Source organism: Spermophilus citellus (genome assembly GCF_964194105.1).
Source record: "Spermophilus citellus genome assembly, chromosome: 7".
Taxonomy (NCBI): domain Eukaryota; kingdom Metazoa; phylum Chordata; class Mammalia; order Rodentia; family Sciuridae; genus Spermophilus; species Spermophilus citellus.
Genome location: NC_138188.1, coordinates 114,224,787 through 114,243,924, shown reverse-complemented (window position 1 = coordinate 114,243,924; position 19,138 = coordinate 114,224,787). Strand labels below are relative to the sequence as shown.

At 37.9% G+C, this 19,138-nt stretch overlaps 1 protein-coding gene across 1 annotated transcript in view; it reads right to left on the bottom strand.

Moving 5' to 3' along the window:
- Nucleotides 1-17,733, bottom strand: part of ATP13A5 (ATPase 13A5) — a gene marked incomplete at its 5' end in the record, with an annotated part of 107,813 nt that extends 90,080 nt beyond the window's left edge. Inside the window, one exon of the mRNA XM_081302842.1 lies at nt 17,671-17,733. Within this exon, the coding sequence (XP_081158968.1) occupies nt 17,671-17,733 (63 nt within the window). The remainder of the gene's footprint in view (nt 1-17,670) is intronic.
- Nucleotides 17,734-19,138: the final 1,405 nt, after the last annotated feature.

Genomic DNA, 19,138 nt, shown 5'->3' with positions numbered 1-19,138 from the left:
AACAAAACACACGATGTCAGATGGAAACCAAGGTCATTCTATGATCCAATGTGAAATGAAGAAAAGGACAGATGGAAAGAATGGAAAAAAATGGCAATGTCATGAAATTTAATCCAACTATATCAGTATTTACATTAAATATAAATGATCTTAATACTTTGATTAAAAGCAAAGATTGTTAGATTATATAATGAAATAAACACATTAAATATAAAAATGCAGAAAACTTAAAAGGTAAAGAAAGGAAAAATATGTCACGCAAATATTTATAAAGAAAATGTGATATAGTTATATTAGTAACAGATTAAACTTTCTTCTTCAAGGATATTGAAAGAAATATGAGAGGGAAGGGGACATTTTATAAGTTAAATGGTGAATTATGTCTTTAATAGAAAGACATAATATTTCTAATTTTTTGAAACATAGTTTCAAAATTTATATGACAAAATTGATAGCATTTAAATCTATTTCCAGCATTGGAAATTTTAACACATCTCTTACTGACTATTAAGTGGACAAAATATCCAGTGAGAATATAGAAAGTTTGAGTAACTATACTAGCTGAATTGGCCTGATAGACAAATATAGAACATTACAGCCAACAACTGCAGAATTTAATCCATTTCAAGCACACATAAAATATTTACCTAAATTCATAATATTCTCAGACATAAGTATGATTGGATAATTAAACTAGAAAAATCTCCAAATAAGGAATTACAGGAGATGTTTGGAAATATTTTGAACTGAATGAAAATTAAAATTAAGAATTCCAAATGTGTGGGATATAGTTAAGTTAAGGCAATGCTTAGAGGGGCATTTATGAGTTTAGATGCATATGTTAGAAAATAAAGTTTAAAATCAACAAGTTAAGTTTCCAATTCAAGATATTATTGAAAGCATAGAAACTTAAACTAAAAAAGCATAAGGAAAGAATTTATAAAGATGAGTGCATAAATGAATAAAATAGAAAGTAGACATCAAGAGAGAAAAATCAACATGCCAATTGATATTCTAAAGAGATTTAAAATAGATAAACTCATAAATAAGCCTGGATATTTTTAAGGTTATTGAAGAAAATTAATGTGTAATTACAAGCCTTCCCATAATGTAATCTTTAATCCCAGAAGGCGTGTGATTCCTTTCAAATATTTAAGGTAGAAGAAATACCATTCTGAAAAAACTCCTTCGCAAGTAGAGGGTTTGGGAACTCTCCTAACTTTTTTTTTTTAATAAGCTGATCAGATACCAAAATCTGATCAACATTTTGCAAAAAACAAAAACTACAGGCTCTGATTTTAGATAAAATATTCCTACATTATCTAACTAAATCAGTGATATAAAGGATAATATATCATTACAAATGGTATTTGTCTCAAAACTGCAATAATTTGAAAATCAGTAATTTTTGTCTTGTTACAATTTAGGAGGAAAATCAGAAATCCACTCATTAGATACACAAAAATAAAAAAATCAACACCATTATATGATCTTAAAAAATATCAGCAAACTAAGATTAAATGGAAACATCCCTTAGCTACCATCATGTTTACTGTTGAAATGCTGATCAATTTGCCCCCCCGAGGTCACAGGCAAAACAAGATTGTCATAGGTTACCACTAATATTCATCAATATAGTACTGGAAATCTTAACCCATGAGACAAGAAAAAGAGATAAAGGTTCTAACAACTGGAAAACAAGAAGCAAAACTCTATGCCGGGTAAGGTGGAATAGACATTTAGCAAGCCTAAAGAATGTACAAACAAATTCTAATATCAGTAATTTATTAAGATTACTGACCATTAGAATTTAAAAATATAAAAATCTCAACTACATTTGTATAAAATAATAACAAATAATTTGAAAATTAATTAGGTACTATTTATAATACCATTAAGAAAAAAAATTCAATTCCCTTTTAATAAATTCAACAAAGTTGTGCAAGCCCTTTAAACTAATAACTGTGTGTTATTGCTGAGAGACAGTAAGAGACCCAAATAAATGGGAAGATTTATTAAGTATGGGAATTAGACACTAACTATCCCATTTAAAATCTCATCAGACATTTTGAGTGGTAATTGATGACCCAGTTCTAAAATTGTTACAGAAATACAAAGGACCCAGAACAGTCAAGGTAATAATTCAAAAAGAATAAACATGGAGGACTTAATGCCACCAGACATGAAGGTTTACTACATAGTCAAAGGAATTAGGAAACTGAGGCACATATGATACAGGCATAAAGAGAATCAAAACAACACAGAGCCCAGAAAGACTCAAACATGATCACATCAGAACAAAAGAACCACTGAACTTATGGGAAAGGATGTTTTGCTCAGTAAACAGTGCTGGAGCAAAATAAATAGTGCAGGAAAAAAATGAGTTTCCCCCTTACATGTTATACCACACACACACACACACACACACACAGAGTCATTTGTGATGGCACATATACGTAAATGTTAAGATGGAAATAGCAGAATGTGGTATAGACAAAGGTGGAAAATGAGACTTGCCTTGGCCATCCGACTTCTGTGGCCCTAGTGGGCCAGCCTGGGAGGCCAAGTGTGTCCGCTGGACTGTGGGAAGATCCTTGGCACACAGGAAGAACATTTCCCTGACATTTAGGTGCTTACATCTATCTCAAAACATAATTCTGAGCTCAGGAAGTGGCAGGCATCTCTACGGTGTCTTCTAGAGTGGGTCGTCTTGCTTCTTTTACCAAATCACATTCCCTTAAACTGTGGATGTCTTTGTACACATTACCTCCATGTTCCACCTTTCAGATTCAACAGAGAAAAGCCCTTAGGATGCGGTTGTTCTGCTCACTTCTCCAGGAAGAAAGAAAAAAAAAAAAAAACAACTGACATGGGTCTTCTGCTGTGGTGGTTTAACTGTGAAGAAATTATTTTGCAAACTGAAGGTTGATGTTTAATTTGAAACAGGTGCTTAGTACATAGTATTTGTGAATCCTTTGCCTTTTTTTTTTTTCCAAACAAGAAGACTAAATAAATGGCAAGCATGGAAGACTTCAGGGTTTTTAAAACCTGTGGGCTACTATTATGATAAGCACATTTGAGACTGCAGCAGTAGTTTCCAAATATGTGTTGTAATTTGAAAAGAAAGAGATGTTAAAAAGTTACAAATACCTCTAAATCCTGGTTCATCTTGTGACATAGATTTATTGAATAGAAACAAAGGTCTGGTTTTTGAAGTTAACCCTTTGATGTGATGAAGAAGCATAAAGACATTGATTTTGTATCTGAATAAACCATCAAAGTTTCTGTACAAATACACATTTTTACATGTGTAAATCCACATTTTTGGATGAAAGGAGGGATTTCTCTCCTGAAGAAGAAAGTGGTTGTTGCTTTTTCACAAGTCTTGGGATATTTGCTATTTTTAATTTTTTTCATTCTTCTATGGAGGGAGCAGCAGCTAATCCTCTGAATGCATGCTTACATTTAGTTAAAAGAATGGTCAAAGGGTCTGGGAATGTGGCTCAGGCGGTAGCGCACTCGTCTGGCATGCGTGCGGTCCGGGTTCGATCCTCAGCACCACATACCAACAAAGATGTTGCGTCTGCCGAGAACTAAGAAATAAATATTAAAAATTCTCTCTCTCTCTCTCTCTCTCTCTCTCTCTCACTCTCTCTTTAAAAAAAAATATGTCTTTAAAAAAAAAAAAAGAATGGTCAAAGCAAACAACACAGGGGGAGTCTAGTTATGGAGCTCTGTTCACACTCCCACCCCTGCAAGATGAGAGGCTACTGTATTACAACTTTATTCAACCTGTTTTGTGGAGTCATATAGCATAAATGACTGTTTTTCATGTGGCCAAACCTGGAAGAAAAGTAGCATGAGTGGTTTTTTTAGTTAAGTGATGGAACCAATAGTATCATTGCCTTCAAATTTGGACATAGAGAAGTAAAGGAAAAAAAAATGAGAACATCTAGGTAACACCTCTCTCCTAAGAAAACCAAACAAAAATGTCTTATGTAACACCATCTGACTTTTTAAAATTTCACATAACATAGTAGCATTTTTATAAAATCATAAATAGCTCTTTTTCTTCAATATAAGTTGGAAATAATAAATTATCTGAAAGAAAATATGGGAGAAATTCTTTCTCAAATTTCAAATAGATACTTCTTAAAAACAAAAAAAAAAGATAAAATTGACTTCATTGAAGTTAAAAACTTCTGTTCCTTTAAAGATATCTGGGGATGATACACACACACACACACACACACACACACACACACTTCTATACTTATCTATATATTAATAACAACTTATATTTGGAATATATTAAAACTTACTACAAACCAATTAAACATGAATGAAAACACAATGCAAATGGGCACCTTTCAAAACTAGACACCTTTCAAAAAAGGATTTCCAGATAGACTATAAAAACCAAGAAACTGTTCAGTATCATGTCTTAAGAAAATGAAAAATAGAGCTACAATGATGTATCATGGCCTAGAATATCCAAGACAATCCTGAAAGGAATAAAGTTGGAAAAACCTACCCAACCATATTAGAGAACTTATTCTGATGTTATGCAATTGATACAATGACACATGATAATAGAAGAATATCTAAAATTTAAAAGACCAAATATATCAAGGGATAGTAAAGTTGAGGAACAACTAGAATTCTCATGCGTAGATGGAAATGTGACAGGTTATAAACATTCGGAATAATTGTGTTGCTAAAAATATGACTGTAACTTTATCTACTCTACTTTTAGATTTTTATACAAGAAAAATGAATGTATATATGTCTCCCAAAAGATTTGTGCAAGAATATTCAGATCAGCTGTATTCATAAAAGTCAGATTCATTATTCCACTATCTTGAATGTGTAATTGTTTAACCCTTTATATGGCTTGGGTTTTATTTTATCCTTCTAAAACATTGCAAAGTAGTTTAAGTATCTTCATTTAAAAGACGAAGAAATTGGAACTCACAAAATTTATATGACTAGAAAACTCCTGAGCACAGATTTTGGCTAATCTGTATAGCTACCAAATCTGTGCTAATTGCACTCGTACCAGCTGGCCTCCCTATTAATTTTCATTTGTCTTCTTTGATTAGAGGTTGTCTTAGGGTTCTCTAGAGGAACAGAACCAACAGGAGGCGTGGTTATAAAAAGGAGATTTACTAGGTTGGCTTACGCAACCAGAAGCTGGATAGTCCATAATGGCCGTCTGTAGGCTTGAGAGCTGGAAGAATCAGTAGCTGTGCCGTCCAAGATGCTGAAGCCTAAGAACAAGAGGGATCAACAATGCTACCCCAATTCAAGATTGAAGGCTTCTGGAAACTCCCTGGAGAATCACTGGTGGTGTCTACCTTAGAAGAGTGAAGGAGGGAGAGTCTGATATCCTCAGGTGGTCGCAGCAGCAATCAAGAACCCAGTCAAGTAGAATAGAGCTTGCATCGCTGCTGCTTTTCTTGTTCTTCCAACATTTGTTCCATCCAGGCCTCCAGCTATTGGATGGTGCTGCCCACACTTAGGGAGCGCCTCCACTTCAGTTCACTATCCCACATGCCAATCATTCCTAGATCCACCCACATTGACTCATCCAAAAGCCTTTTAATCTTCTTCATCTCTTAATCCAATCAAACTGACAATTCAAATTGACCATTACAGAGGTTGTAAGTAGTTTCTGAAATAGATTCTGAAAGGTTATCTATCTTCTTTCCACACTGGTACCACTAAAGTACAACATTATTTAGTATGACAACATACAGAAAATTGAATATCCTTTATAGAAAGCACTTCACGTGCATGGATCAGAAGCTAAAAACTGAGAGCCCAAGGATGGCTATTTACTCTATGACCTAATACACCCTATCTCTGGGAGTTATTTTAATTAGTATTTTCAGTTCTAATAAAAAAAATAGACCAATAATCTGAAAAAAAAAAGAAGAAGAAGCCCCAAGGGCTGGGATTGTGGCTCAGTGGTAGAGTGCTCACCTAGCATGCATGAGGAACCATATAAAAATAAAATAAAGGTATTGTGTCCACTTAAAACAAAAAGACCCAAACTGAAAACAGTCCAACAATCCATCAACAAAAGGAAATAAATTTTGTTTTCATACAATGGTATGCTACAAAGCAGGTTTTTAAAAATGCACCTCTGCTGCACATTTCACAGATATTATACTGAGTAAACTTTGTTACTATAGAGCAATTCACAAGTCTACTTACATGTAGTTCAAAAATGATTAGAAGTCATTGAACTGTATGTTTAAGATTGTTGCCCTTTATTGACACCACTGTATTTATTTTGTCAAAATAAAGAAAGAGTGAAATTGTTTATAAGACACTCTGCTCCAAGCAAATGGAAGACACCTGTAATGATTTTGGTAGAAACTGGCTAGGAAAGAAAGAATGGCGGTAACATTAGAGAAATTAATAAGAGAAGAAGAATCAAAAGAAGAGATTCCTATGGGACATGGGAGGTTTGGTGACCTGGGAAGCTAGCTGCCACCTGGTGTGGATGATAGGTAAGTAAGATCCGGCTTCTGTCAAAGTAGAGGTAAAAATCTTATCCCTAATGAAGAACCTGCCAAGATAAGTAAAGAGGTTTGTGTGAAAGACACTTCTTATGGGTTAGGACCCCTTGTTATTAAAATGTCAGCAAATTTTCTCCCATCTGTTAATAAGAAAGAGAGAGGGCAGAAGCTAGAAAAGGTGGAGGAAGAAAGAAATGAAGAACAGAAGAAAAAGAAAAGGATAAAAGGACCTTGTAAGTGTCAAAGTTACTTCCTGGAATGTGTGGTTCCTTGAGGAAAGATGAATAGAAGCAATGATTTTGCTTCCTTGATACATGGGCCTCATAAACCTTGGTAAAACTCCTTTCTAAATCATATCTCAGTTTTCCCTGAGGTATGAGGCTGGGTATGGGAACTGAAGATTTTGGCTAAAGAATCATTGCTTTATCTGTCAATTCTTTTGTCGAATACACTCAGTTGGCTTGCCTATGTTTTTGTAATTAGAATTTATAACAACATATTCCATTTTGATTAATTAATTTCAGATATAATTTCATTTTTTAAGTGATTATACTTCTGATACAGTTAGAGTCACTCAGATTTCTCTCAAATATTTGTACACCACCAGTAAAATCCACTAAGAAATGAAGAACATAGACAAGGGAAAGAAGAGCAATATTTTGTGTCATCATGAGAAAATAAATTAGAATCCAGAGGATATAGGGAATAGATGAAAAGACCAGAGTCAAACCCATTATACACAATTCCCTGTAGTCAAGTGAGTTTTGTCACCTGTTACTCATGTGACCTCAGGATTTAAGTTCTCTAAGATTCTTTTTCCATCTCTGCACTCAGGGGAATATTAGTGGCACACACCTGAGAGTAGTAGTGAAGATTAAAGAAGAGGTGTAAGGTGTGGAGCAGAAAAGACGATCAGCCAGTGTGAACAGGTGATTTGATAACAGCTTCAGTCAGAGAAGAAGAGAAGTGATTATTTCAGTTTTCAGTTGCAATATACGGCATCAAGGTTGGTAATGGAAATAGGCTGTGTTCCTCGAGGCCAGGATCCCAGATCTGCCACCTGTTAGTGGACCTGAAGAACACAGAGGGCGCCACACAGACATGATTTTCTTTCTCTCCAAGCAGAGGTGTTCCTTCATCTTTTGCTTTCTGATTAGAATTCTGCATTCCAGATGCCAGGAGTGGTAACACAGCGCTAACATCTCCTCTAAGCCCAGGATACAGAGGAAGAAGCCTGCGTTAGACATGGCCGTGAAGTATGCATGTGCTATTAAGGAAGTTGTTCCCAAAGTCTCAGTTTAGAGCCAAGGTCCCTATCCAGGTCTGACCATCGCCTTGTTTCTCTATTTCTCATCATTGCTTTCTAGATGCTCTCATTTTTCTTCCCTGCTCCACTGCTTACCAACTGTGATTTAAATTTGCTGAACTTTAGATTTCTCATGTGAAAAAAATGAGGCTGGTTATGAAATGCAATGGAAGTAGTTGAGTGTAGCAGCTGGAGACATGGCACGAAAAACCAAGTTCAAATCATACCTCCACCACTGAACCAGATATGTGGTGTGGGGAAATTCACTTGACTTCTGATGCCCAAATTTCTCCTCCATAAATGAGAATAACAATATCTGTTCTCTAGGGTGGATGTGAGAAACTAATATGATAATGCATTTATCACAGTTCCCGAAACATTTTGAGCACTCAATATGTGTTAAGAATGAATATTATCTTGGGTAATACACAATTTAGCTAATTTTTAGTAAATTAGAAGTGGCTAATCCTATTGGACTCATTATGAAATGATCTGACCACAAGGCAATGAATCCTGCTTCTAACAATGATTGAATCAATAACTTAAATGAAGTTTTGCTTTTCCCAAAGATTACCAGTTGTCAAAATTGAAGTCAAGCCCCCAACTCATGAAAAACTGCTTACCTTTGTAATATGTGAAACTGGAGAAAAGGATTTGAGGGTATTAATTTAAAAGTTAGCTAAATGTGGTAACTATATATGCAAACACACACACACACACACACACACACACACACACACACACACACCAGTACAATCATTCTTTATTCATGCAGAAGGAAGGAAATCAATGTAAGAGAGTAAGGTAGTACAGCATCCTACTTTTGATGCTTATGCCAAGCGATCCTCTGTATGTTATCTAACTGAGCCTTGGTTTCCTCATTGCAAAATGGATATCTGTGTGACTATCTCACAGGAATTAAATGAGAAGTACGTGAAGTACTGGCCCATAATAAGCACTTTAAATCTTTTTCTTTATACTCTTATAGCAGCTCCTATACCTGCCATCAGAGATGGAACTAAGATCTGTCAACTTCCTTAGGAAAGGAGGATTACGGGGTACAGCTTCATCAAAACATGGCTTATTTCCAAAACTCTTTTGGTGGAATCTTCTTAGTCTTATGGGACCATCCTCTGGGATCATTCCCAGTTGCTGAATTTTCATTTTATCTAGAGCACGAGAGTTTATGCAAGATTGATCTTGTGAACATAGTCTTTTTCAGTTTTTACAAATCCTTTTATTCCTACGCTGTCTGTTCATGCATTTAGCCATTTAAATTATTTGTCAAAAAATTACACTATGGACATGTATAAATAGACCACAGTGAATTACACCTTTATGTACATTTATAAAGCACCAATTCAAAAAGAAACAACAAATAAATAGAAGGAAGACCAGTAGGGTACAAGAAGAGAAATAGGGGTTGGAAGGGGGAAAGAAATAGGGGGCAATGGGGACTCTGAGGAGTAAATTAGATTCCATGCATGTATGATTATGTGAAAATGAATCCAACTAACATGTATAACTACAATGCACTAATAAAAACATTTTAAAAATACTTGTTAAGTACCCACCACTACAAGTATAGTTCTGTGTGTGTTGTGTGATGCAAATCCTTCATAATGGGGATTTTTAGTTTGCAGTGCATGACACTGTCACTTGATACAAGAATCTCATGGCACAAAGCTAAAAATTTGTTTACTCTACCACACATAATAAAAATAACTCACGGCCATAATTGCTTCTGTAAATAGTTATGCCAGTTGTGTTTTGTCGTGGTTTTCTTTGCTATGAAATGTTGGACTTTGCCTTGGGCAAGGATGTTCCAATAGCCTTAAAGAAAGTTGCCTCTTTCTATCAGGTCTCAAAATTAGGACTTGAATCATAGCTAAGGATATCCTACCTTTGTGGCCTTCTATGAAGCTAGATTGTGTTGTGTTTTCCTTCTTTCTTTTTTCAGCAAAAATCATAGCACCAAGTTCCTACTTACTATTAACAATCTATTCTTTGCTTCCTTTATCTGAACCTGTTAAGTAGTATTCCTTTAAATGGTGGATGTTAGAATAGTATCTTATCTCTACTTCTGCTAACACACTTCTTCTCTGTAATGTGGGGATACTATTATCCCAATAGATGCATCGTGTTAGTATGGTCATTTTTCCTCAACCATTTATTACTGGTTTGGTATAGTAACTTGTGCTAATTATGACTAAATACCAAACATTGTTTGTCAGAGTGTCACACATTAAACACTGCACTTATGCCAGGAGTATCCCTTGAATAGAGAAAAGGTGTCTTGAATCACTTTTACTTATGTTTACACTTGGCAATAAGTCTTTCTTGAGTACTTAGATGTCATTCAATCCTCACAATAATCTTAGGAGGTGGCTTTATTGCTTATTAGAATAAATATTAGTAAGAATATTCATAGATTATTATTTACAGATTAAAAAACTGAATCTTGAAAATGTTCAAGAGAATTCTTGAATAATTAAACCTATTATATTTTCCTCTTTGCACTTTCTTTCCGGTGCAAGAAAGACCCTCTACCCTCCAATACTTAAGAGATAAACTTACTATCACTCTCTGTTATGGGCATTACATAATGTCGGTTAGTACTGCTATAATAAAAGTGGTAACATGTGGTCTTCCTGCAAGTTAAAGTGCAATTAAGAACCCTTGTTTGGTGAGGCTAACAGCTGGAGTGCTATCAGGGCAGATCAGAAGGTAATGGGATGACTGAACCCATGAGCAGGGGCAATTTCTGGAACCAGAATTTGCCTCATATTGAGTCATAGGACAATGTGGCATGTGCTCTTAAAAGGCATTTGTGGATTAAGAACATCATTGACCAGGAAGTGGTCTTAGAGATTATTTGGTTCAAATTCCTTGCTGTGAAAAAGGAGCTATACATCACTCTTGGCAGATGAGCACCTATCGTCTGCTTTAGAGAGGCTTCTTAATACCTCCCTGGGTTGTACATTCTCTTGTTGATTCGCTGTGAGGGTGTATTTGTTTTCCATCACTACAGAGTAAACTTAGCAGCTTAAAACAACACAAATTTAATACCTTACAGTTTCTGTGGGTTGAGAGTCTAGCTAGCTGAGTCTTTAGTAAGCTTCTCACAAAGCAGAAATCAAGATCCCCCTGGGCTGTGTTTCTTCTGATGCTCAGGAATCTTATTCAGACTCACTCTGGTTGGCAGGATTAGTACTTTGTAGCTCCAGGACCAAGCCCCCCATTCTTTTGCTAGTTGGCATCTGGAAGTTACTCTCAGTTATTAGAGAACACTAACCTGCCCCACTGCACCCTCCATCTTCAAAACAGCAACGGAGAGCTTCCCTTGCATCAAATCACTCCCATGCTTTAAATATTTCTAATTTCAGGAAAGGCCCTGTCTCTTTAAAGGGTTCACTTGCTTTGGCCAGGTCTACCCAGTCTCCCTTTGGATGAACTCTCCTAAGTACATGAAAAATCCCTTTTGCTGCATGACATAGCATAATCATAGGAGACAGCTTATCATAGTCTGGGTTCTGCCCCATTCAACTGGAGGAGGCTACACAAGGGCAAAGGTCATTGGCAGAGGTTTGTGCTTAGATTCTTCCACTTCAGTGGTTGCGAAAATCTTTCAAACCTTCCAACCTCTATGTTGTGCTCCATGTCAGTCACTCAACTGTTGGAAGACAAGGACCACCTTTGTTCTTTACAGAACTGCTTTCAACTTCTCTTAGATTGTTCTGATTTGTGACACCTTACAGACATCCCTGCAGAGGTCCAGCCCCCCGGGGGAGGGGGGAGTAGGGTTCCACGGGTCCTGAAGGAGGAGTGGCATCAGCAAAAGAAAGAGTCGGGACAACAGGTTGCAAATTATGAGCAGCCTCCAGAAGACATTTCTGCTGTCCCTGGAAGAATCTTTATTTTTATACCTTTTTTATAGGTGTTTTTTTCAGGTAGTTAATGGATAACTTCAAAGCCCGAAACTTTTTTGATTTCCATAATTTTCAAGAGTTACAATCTTTTCTGACATACATTGATTACCTAAGATATTGAGTACATTGTTCAAAATATTTTTCTGTAACCTTAGTCAATCGTGATTAAGCTTTTATCAATCACTAGGTGCTAGGTGACGCAACTAGACTACATGACTCCTGACCTATTATTCACTTCTAACTTTAAAGCATACCTGTAATTATTTCATTAACCTTTAACTTTAAAGCATACTTATGATTATTGGTAAGCTTTCTTACTTCTAAACTAAAATCCCAGTAAAACACACTTAAAGTAGTGAAAGTCTATTATTTAAAAGCCTACTACTCTGAAGTGCCTCTAAAATATATTATGTTAATTTTACATGATTCTATTTTTAATTTCTAAGGTAATTTCCTTTTTTTTTCATATGACCTATTAAACTGCTTTCTTAAAGAACTTCCTTGATCCTTGGTCAAAGCACATCAATTCTTATGTCTTTGTAATCTTTAACTAAAGGGAAGGTTCTGCACCTCAACCCATTTGTCATTTATATTAACTATGTGTTTTCCATTTTCATCTTAAGTTTCTGTGTAAGGCAAAGGAGGGTCTATTGGTTGGGGAATGTATTTTTATTAGCCTCTTATCCTTGCGGGAATACCATAAGCTACATATGGTGGTCCTTGTACTGTTGGCACAGCAATTGTTTTTCTGTAGCTAGGCTATTGTACAGGTTGTGGCTTTAGGATGGGGTTGGGGGTAGCGGGGCTAATGTAAATTGTTGACTATGGCATAAATAGTTCTTGCTGTTTAGGCTTGAGGAATAACACCATTGTTTGTATCCTGAAAGATATTGGAACGCACCTCATAGCATGTCTCAATTGTATCCTTAGTCTCATTCTGGGAATTTTCAATCTCAGGCAATACATACTTTTATTATTGATTGATGAATGCCCTGTTATCCATATCATAAGTGTCATAAAAAAAAAAACACTTAACATTCCTAATGGTTCCGGTTTCTAGATGATGTGGCCCTTCCACAGCATCCCCCACACTGTGACCCTGTCAGAGGAGCAGGTGCAGGAACACCTTCACCACATCCCACCAAATACATCATTCTTGAAATTCTTGAAATTTCTTTGAGAGTGTATGTTTTAGAATGAAATAAAACAGTAGATTTTTTTTCCTCAAAAGTACAGATTATAGCAGAACTAGTTTTATTTCTTCTATTCTGCCAAACAGACTTCCATTAAGTCTTTCCAGAACCAATATTTTTAATAGCTGCATCACCCTGGCAACTAATATTCAGCCAGAACCAAATCAAGCACTTCAATGACTTTTTCATGCACCGCTACAAGCCCAAGTTACTAAGTCTCTCACCTTGTACTTTAATAATAATTTAAAACAGGAACTCAACAGTAAGGTCTGTTTTACTGCATCCTACCAATTACTCTCCCACAATCCAGCCTAGAGAAATGTTTAAATCTTGATTCTGTCACCTATATTCTTATCTCTCCCTCACAGCTAGTGTCAGTTCAAGATTGATAGGTTTACCTTCAACCATGTTGTTAATGTAAATATTGACGGGAGACAGGAGAGAGCCAATAGGGCAGGCTTTTCAATTTCAATTTTCACTTTTCATTATTAATCCTTTTGGTTTGTTTTGGGTTTTTGTTGTTGTTGTTGTTGTTGTTGTTGTTGGGGGAGATTTAATGGAGGAGAAAGAACAGATAACATACGTGAAATAATCTAAATGTCCAATTTCCTGATTTCTTTTGCCAACTCTTCACAGATTGCTCTTGTAACAGTGCAACTCAGGCAATTATCATTCCCCACTTTTTAATCAGATAGGGGCAAATGTGCTCAACACCAGTTTCACCTCATATATGCCTGAACTTTTCAACTTGCACATCATAAATGCAGTGTGAATGAACCCCTTATTTTCCATAACACTTTCCATATTTGTACATGACTTTCACAGAAATTATGAATCAGAAAAGTATAAGTGGAATTATTTTTAGGCAACCAGCAAGGTTCAAAAAGATTTTCACAGCTGCATGGTTAGCAGCAGATCCTTGACTAAAACCCAGATCTGTTCTCTTAGGATTTGAGGCTCCTCTACAAGTTGGCAGGAGAAAATTACCACAAACCAAGATGCCTTCCTATTGCTCCTGTATCCCTCCACACTAAGTACCTCTTTCCTTTGAGAGGTACTCCCTTTTGGAGCTTGGAAATCCAGGCAGTAGGTACAGAAGAGGTTACAGACTGAATGCTGGGCTTTGCAAAAGATATGAGTAAAGCAATGCTCATGGCTGTGGTGCGGGCCTAGAAAGATCATCCTCAGAAAGTAGGGACAGTGAGCACATGTCCCAAGGACCCTGAAGTAGAGGCTGATATGCACATAGTGTGTTCCAGATACCCTGGCTGAGAGCAGATGGGATGCTTTTTTTTTTTTTCTCCCAGAAGGGTAACAATGACAAAACAATACCTATTGATACCTATCAATCACTGAGAACATTCCAACCTCTCCTAGGAGGGTCCAAGGAGCAGTTATCCGGAGAGAATCTGCGTGCACACACACTCACGTGTGGTGGGGGCAGTGGGATCATTTCCCCAGATCGTAAGTGTGGGAAATACAGCACCGGAGAATGCCCCTTTAAAGTTTCACTAAGAACCTATAATGTATTAACCTGCCCACCCTTTTCACCTGGTATTTCTCAAGCCTAAATGAGGAGGAGAAAAAGGAGATTTTTATGTAACAGATTACTAATATTGTTTTACAGAAGATATTTTTAGAAAAACTATCCCTTTGGGCTGGGGATGTGGCTCAAGCGGTAGCACACTCGCCTGGCATGCGTGCGGCCCGGGTTCGATCCTCAGCACCACATACAAAACAAAGATGTTGTGTCCGCCGAGAACTAAAAAATAAATATTAAAAAATTCTCTCTCTCTCTCTTTAAAAAAAAAAAAACTATCCCTTTATTTAATCCTCAGCCCAATCTCAGATAGTAAATTTTACCATCCCCATGAGATTAGATAATTGGCCTACCAGAACCCAAATTCAAATCCAGATCATCCCGAGATCAAATCCCATTCCATTAGGCTTGTGCCAAGTAGCCTGAAGGCTCTGGGCTCATTGGGGTCTATGCTGTGAATGATCCTCTTGGCTGTCAAGTGAAGTTGGGGGTCATGAGAGGACCTCAAGAGAAGATAAGAAAAGCTGTCTGTGACTGGAGGGGCTGAGGGAAGCCCCTGGATAGGAAAAATTTTTAGGATAAGAAAAAGTGAAGGAAGAGGAGGAGCCTATGACAGCTGGACTGTATTTGGGAGAGGGGAGAGGTGGGCGGAAGCAGGTTGGGAAGGCCAGTGGAGACCTGGAAGGTGAGAGCGTCTATTGCCCCAGCTGTTGTGCAGGTGAAATGAAACTGGGCTTGTCAGGGGCAGAGCATCATCCCCACCCCAGCTGGAGGATTTAGGGCCTAGAACAGGAGAGGGAATGCACTGCTTTATATCTGAGCTGAGCTCATCAAAGTGACCCAAGACTGCTCTTGAGTAGTTCACAAGCCTTCTCCATCCACTTAGGTTCTGCTGGGTGTGTGATTGAAGGCATTCATGATTTACTCCATCGGTGTCTGGTTTCCACCTCTGATCCTTTCAACACAATCACAAATTGAAATGACGAATGCAAGTAGAAGTCAGATTTGGGCCATGGGGAACTTTCAAGAAAGGAAAAGCAAATGGGGAAAAGACTGTAAGAGTCACCTAGTAGCAGCCCCCAAGGTAAGATAGGGACTAAGTCGTGCTCAGGTTTGCTTTTTGACCTACTGATTGTTTTTTGCTTTTAAATTTATTTCCAAAATTTGTAATCAGGCTATTTCTCACAGAAGTCCAAATTTTCAGCTTCCCTTTGAAAGCCTAGGTCTGACAGTGCCAGACTATTCAATTGCAAGACAGCAATTGCCTAGAGCTAAGTCAAAGCTTCCTCTTTAGTTTGTGTACTTATCCCCCCAGGCCCACCTGTTCCTCAGGATTACAGGAAGGACTGGAATAAAATTTGCCTCTGTGCTCTCTGCCCAAGAGTAAGATTGATGAAAGGGAAATCTGCAGCCAGCTCCCCCTCTCCAGAATGCCCTGGCAGTGTGAGGTAAACAAGGCTGGACTGTAAAGAGGGCTTCTTGCTGGGAAGTCTAGAAGTCTAGAAGGGTTTGATCACCCACAGAAAAGAAGAAAACCATAGCACCTGTTCCATGACTTAATCCTTCAATACCCATGTCCTCCCTGTGATTTGGCAGAATTAAAGTACTGGACTATCAGTTTTGCATACACAACACCTCCTTAGAGAAGAACCAAGAACTACATAAGATTTTCATGATCACTCATCTGCATGTTCAGAAAACTTCAGGTCCGACAGGTGTCCTGCAGCAGACACAGGCCAACAGATTTTAATTCTTTCCAACCCTTCCGCCTTAAGATTTTTAAGTGCTGTAACCATCACAGAGCTCAGTGTGGCACAAGTATGCACAATTATGGGCCATAATTTTAAAAATTCTTAGCAACCACATTAAAGAAGTAAAAAGAATCAAAGGGAACTAATTTTCATAATAGATTTATTCAATCCAACCTACCTAAAGTATTACAATTTCAATGTGTAACCAATATGAAAATTATTAGTAGGACATTTTATATTTTTTTAGTCAGTTCTTCCAAATCTAGTATGAATTTTACACCTATAGCACATTTCAGTTTGAGCCAGTTACTTTTTTAGAACTCAAGAGGCTTAGGTGGCCAATGGCCGCCTTATTGGACAACACAACTGTAGATATGATTACTTATTTTTCCTTAGATTAACAAGCAAGAATAGGAAGAGCAGGTACAGATTTCCCACAGCTCTCAAAGGGTACCAGGGAAGCCACAGAGGAAGCTGACACCTTTCTAGTGTATAAATGGGTCCCCCAGGGCATTCTCCTTGCAGTCCTTCTCCTTCTCTCTCCCCCACGCCCCTCCTTTTCTCATTGCCCAGCTAGAGACACTATTGTAGTGTGGACAGCCAGGGCTGTAAAAGCCAAGGAGTGGGCTGGATTCCAAGCCTGCTCCATGCAGGCTAATGACCTTGGGCAAGTTACCTAACCTCCCTAGTCTCAGATTTCTTTTCTATGAAATAGGATTAGTTCCTTCTTTACTGAATTCTGAGGATTAAACGAAACCATAAATGCAAACTCCTCAATACCAAGTAGAAACTGTCAGAATTTTCAAGTTTTTAATGATTATTTTTCAAGATTTTTGTATGTTTTGTAGAAAAAAAGAACTAAAGATGTGAGATTTTTTTTTTTTTTAAGTCTGTGCTAACGTCCCAGGCTATGTATTACTTTTTCTGCAGGACCAGGTGCTTAAAACCTGTCTTGGCCTTAGTAAAAAGTGGGACTTTGGCCCCAAACACTCTCTGAGCCCAGGTCTTGCAGACACACCAAAAGCAAGAGAATGAGAAAAGAAAGCATTTCCGTTCTCACCAAAGTGTGTCCAATTACAGGATGACCCAGATGACAAGGGGGGGAACACCTGGGTGTGCACCATGTGAGAAGGCACCACAATGACTCTGCAGAATGGCAGAGGAAGCTTCCCACAGTCCACCGCATATGAAGACGGCAAAACTCTACCATCCAAAAGACACAACTATCTCAGCTCCTGCAGGTTCTCTTACAACAAAATAGTGCCCTGCAGCTCTCATGATGCATTACCGGACTCTCCCCTTTCCAGGTACTAGAACCACCACAATTGGTCCTATAGTTTATTTTCTAATTTACCTGAATACAGTAGCCCTGACCCACAACTTTGGGTGCTTTGAGAAAACTAATAAATAAAGAGTAGACTCACCAGTTCATTCTCCTCTCCTTGGTTGAGCAAAGCCCGATGGTCCTTCTCACTCTCTTCCTCCATCTGAAGTGGACCTGTCAGGGCCCCTCCTGGCTAACTCCTTGAGGAAATGTTGAAACCACCTGGGCTTCTGTGAACTCAGTGGCTGCTTGTCATTGCTGTTCTCGAGTGCTTATAAAATCTGTTGGCACACACCTTGCCTATTAGACCAACAAAGAATAGGGAGGAAATCCTCTCCTTGGCCACAGGACTGGTTGCCGCAGTCTGGCTGGGCACAAGATCACGAGCCACTCACAGCTTTGTAGATTCAAACAGCAATTCTTTATTCCCGAACTCACACCGGCCCTCTACAAACACGTTCTGGGGAAATCCAATTCTGCCCGCAAAATTCACGTACTCCACCAGGCTTTGAATGGCAAAAACTTTCTGAATTCCACGAGAACTCAACGGGAACTCCGGCAGCAGGATACGCCCTATTCCCAGCAGGAATAAACTTAAACCTGGAACCGCCCTAAACCCAGATTGTTCTAAACCGGGAACGCCCTAAACCCAAGGAGCGGGATCCACCTGATCCGCCCTAATCCAGTAGGTTCCTCCTTAAACCCGATCCACCCTGGTCCTTGAGCAGGGTCACCTTTCTCAAACATACATGCAATGTCACTTCAAATGTCCATTTCCACGAGTCCTTCCTCTAAGCAACATGGGGTACGCTGGCAAGGAAATTTCCATGTGTCATTCCTACTTGGCAATTGCTCTCAGCAGTTGGTCTTTTAATCCATCTGCTTGATGCATGTTTATTCTTTCTAGTGTTTATTTACTGAGCTAGATGAGAGTGTCTCTCTGGTCCTAAAGAATGATGGGAAAAAGAGTTGTTGAACTAGAAAGACAAATAATTTCACATGCTTTCCATAAATGTCTCAGCCAAGGAGGAATGGCCACTTTTCTCAAAACCTGAGACAAAAGGATTAACCAGTGAGAGATGCATTAGAACAATTCTGTGAACTTTAGAGACTTAATGAGCATATTAGGTGTGGCCATGAGAATTAATAGAAGGGAGGTTGGTTCGTAATGGGAAATACAGGCATCACTCTGGAATCAGAAAAATCTGAATTTTAATCCCTGCTTTGTTGGGGACCTTGAACAAATCGCTTAAAATCTGAATTTTAGGTTTCTATTATATAAAATATCCACAATGATTATATAGTTGATATGAGGACTTACAATATTTGTAAAAGGCCAGATAGAGCACCCACCCCACTCAGTAAGAGGTAAGTGATCATCCTCCTGACACTCTAGTACTAATCAAGAAAAGAGACACTTTAAAACAATGATTTGATCCCTTTCATTTTTCACTTTGGCATTTGAAGTTTTCAAACAAGTGAAGCCTATGAAGAAAGAAGGAACTAGAAAGACTGACTCTTAAGGACATAACCCAAATTTCCATACCTGTATAATCATCACTGAATTC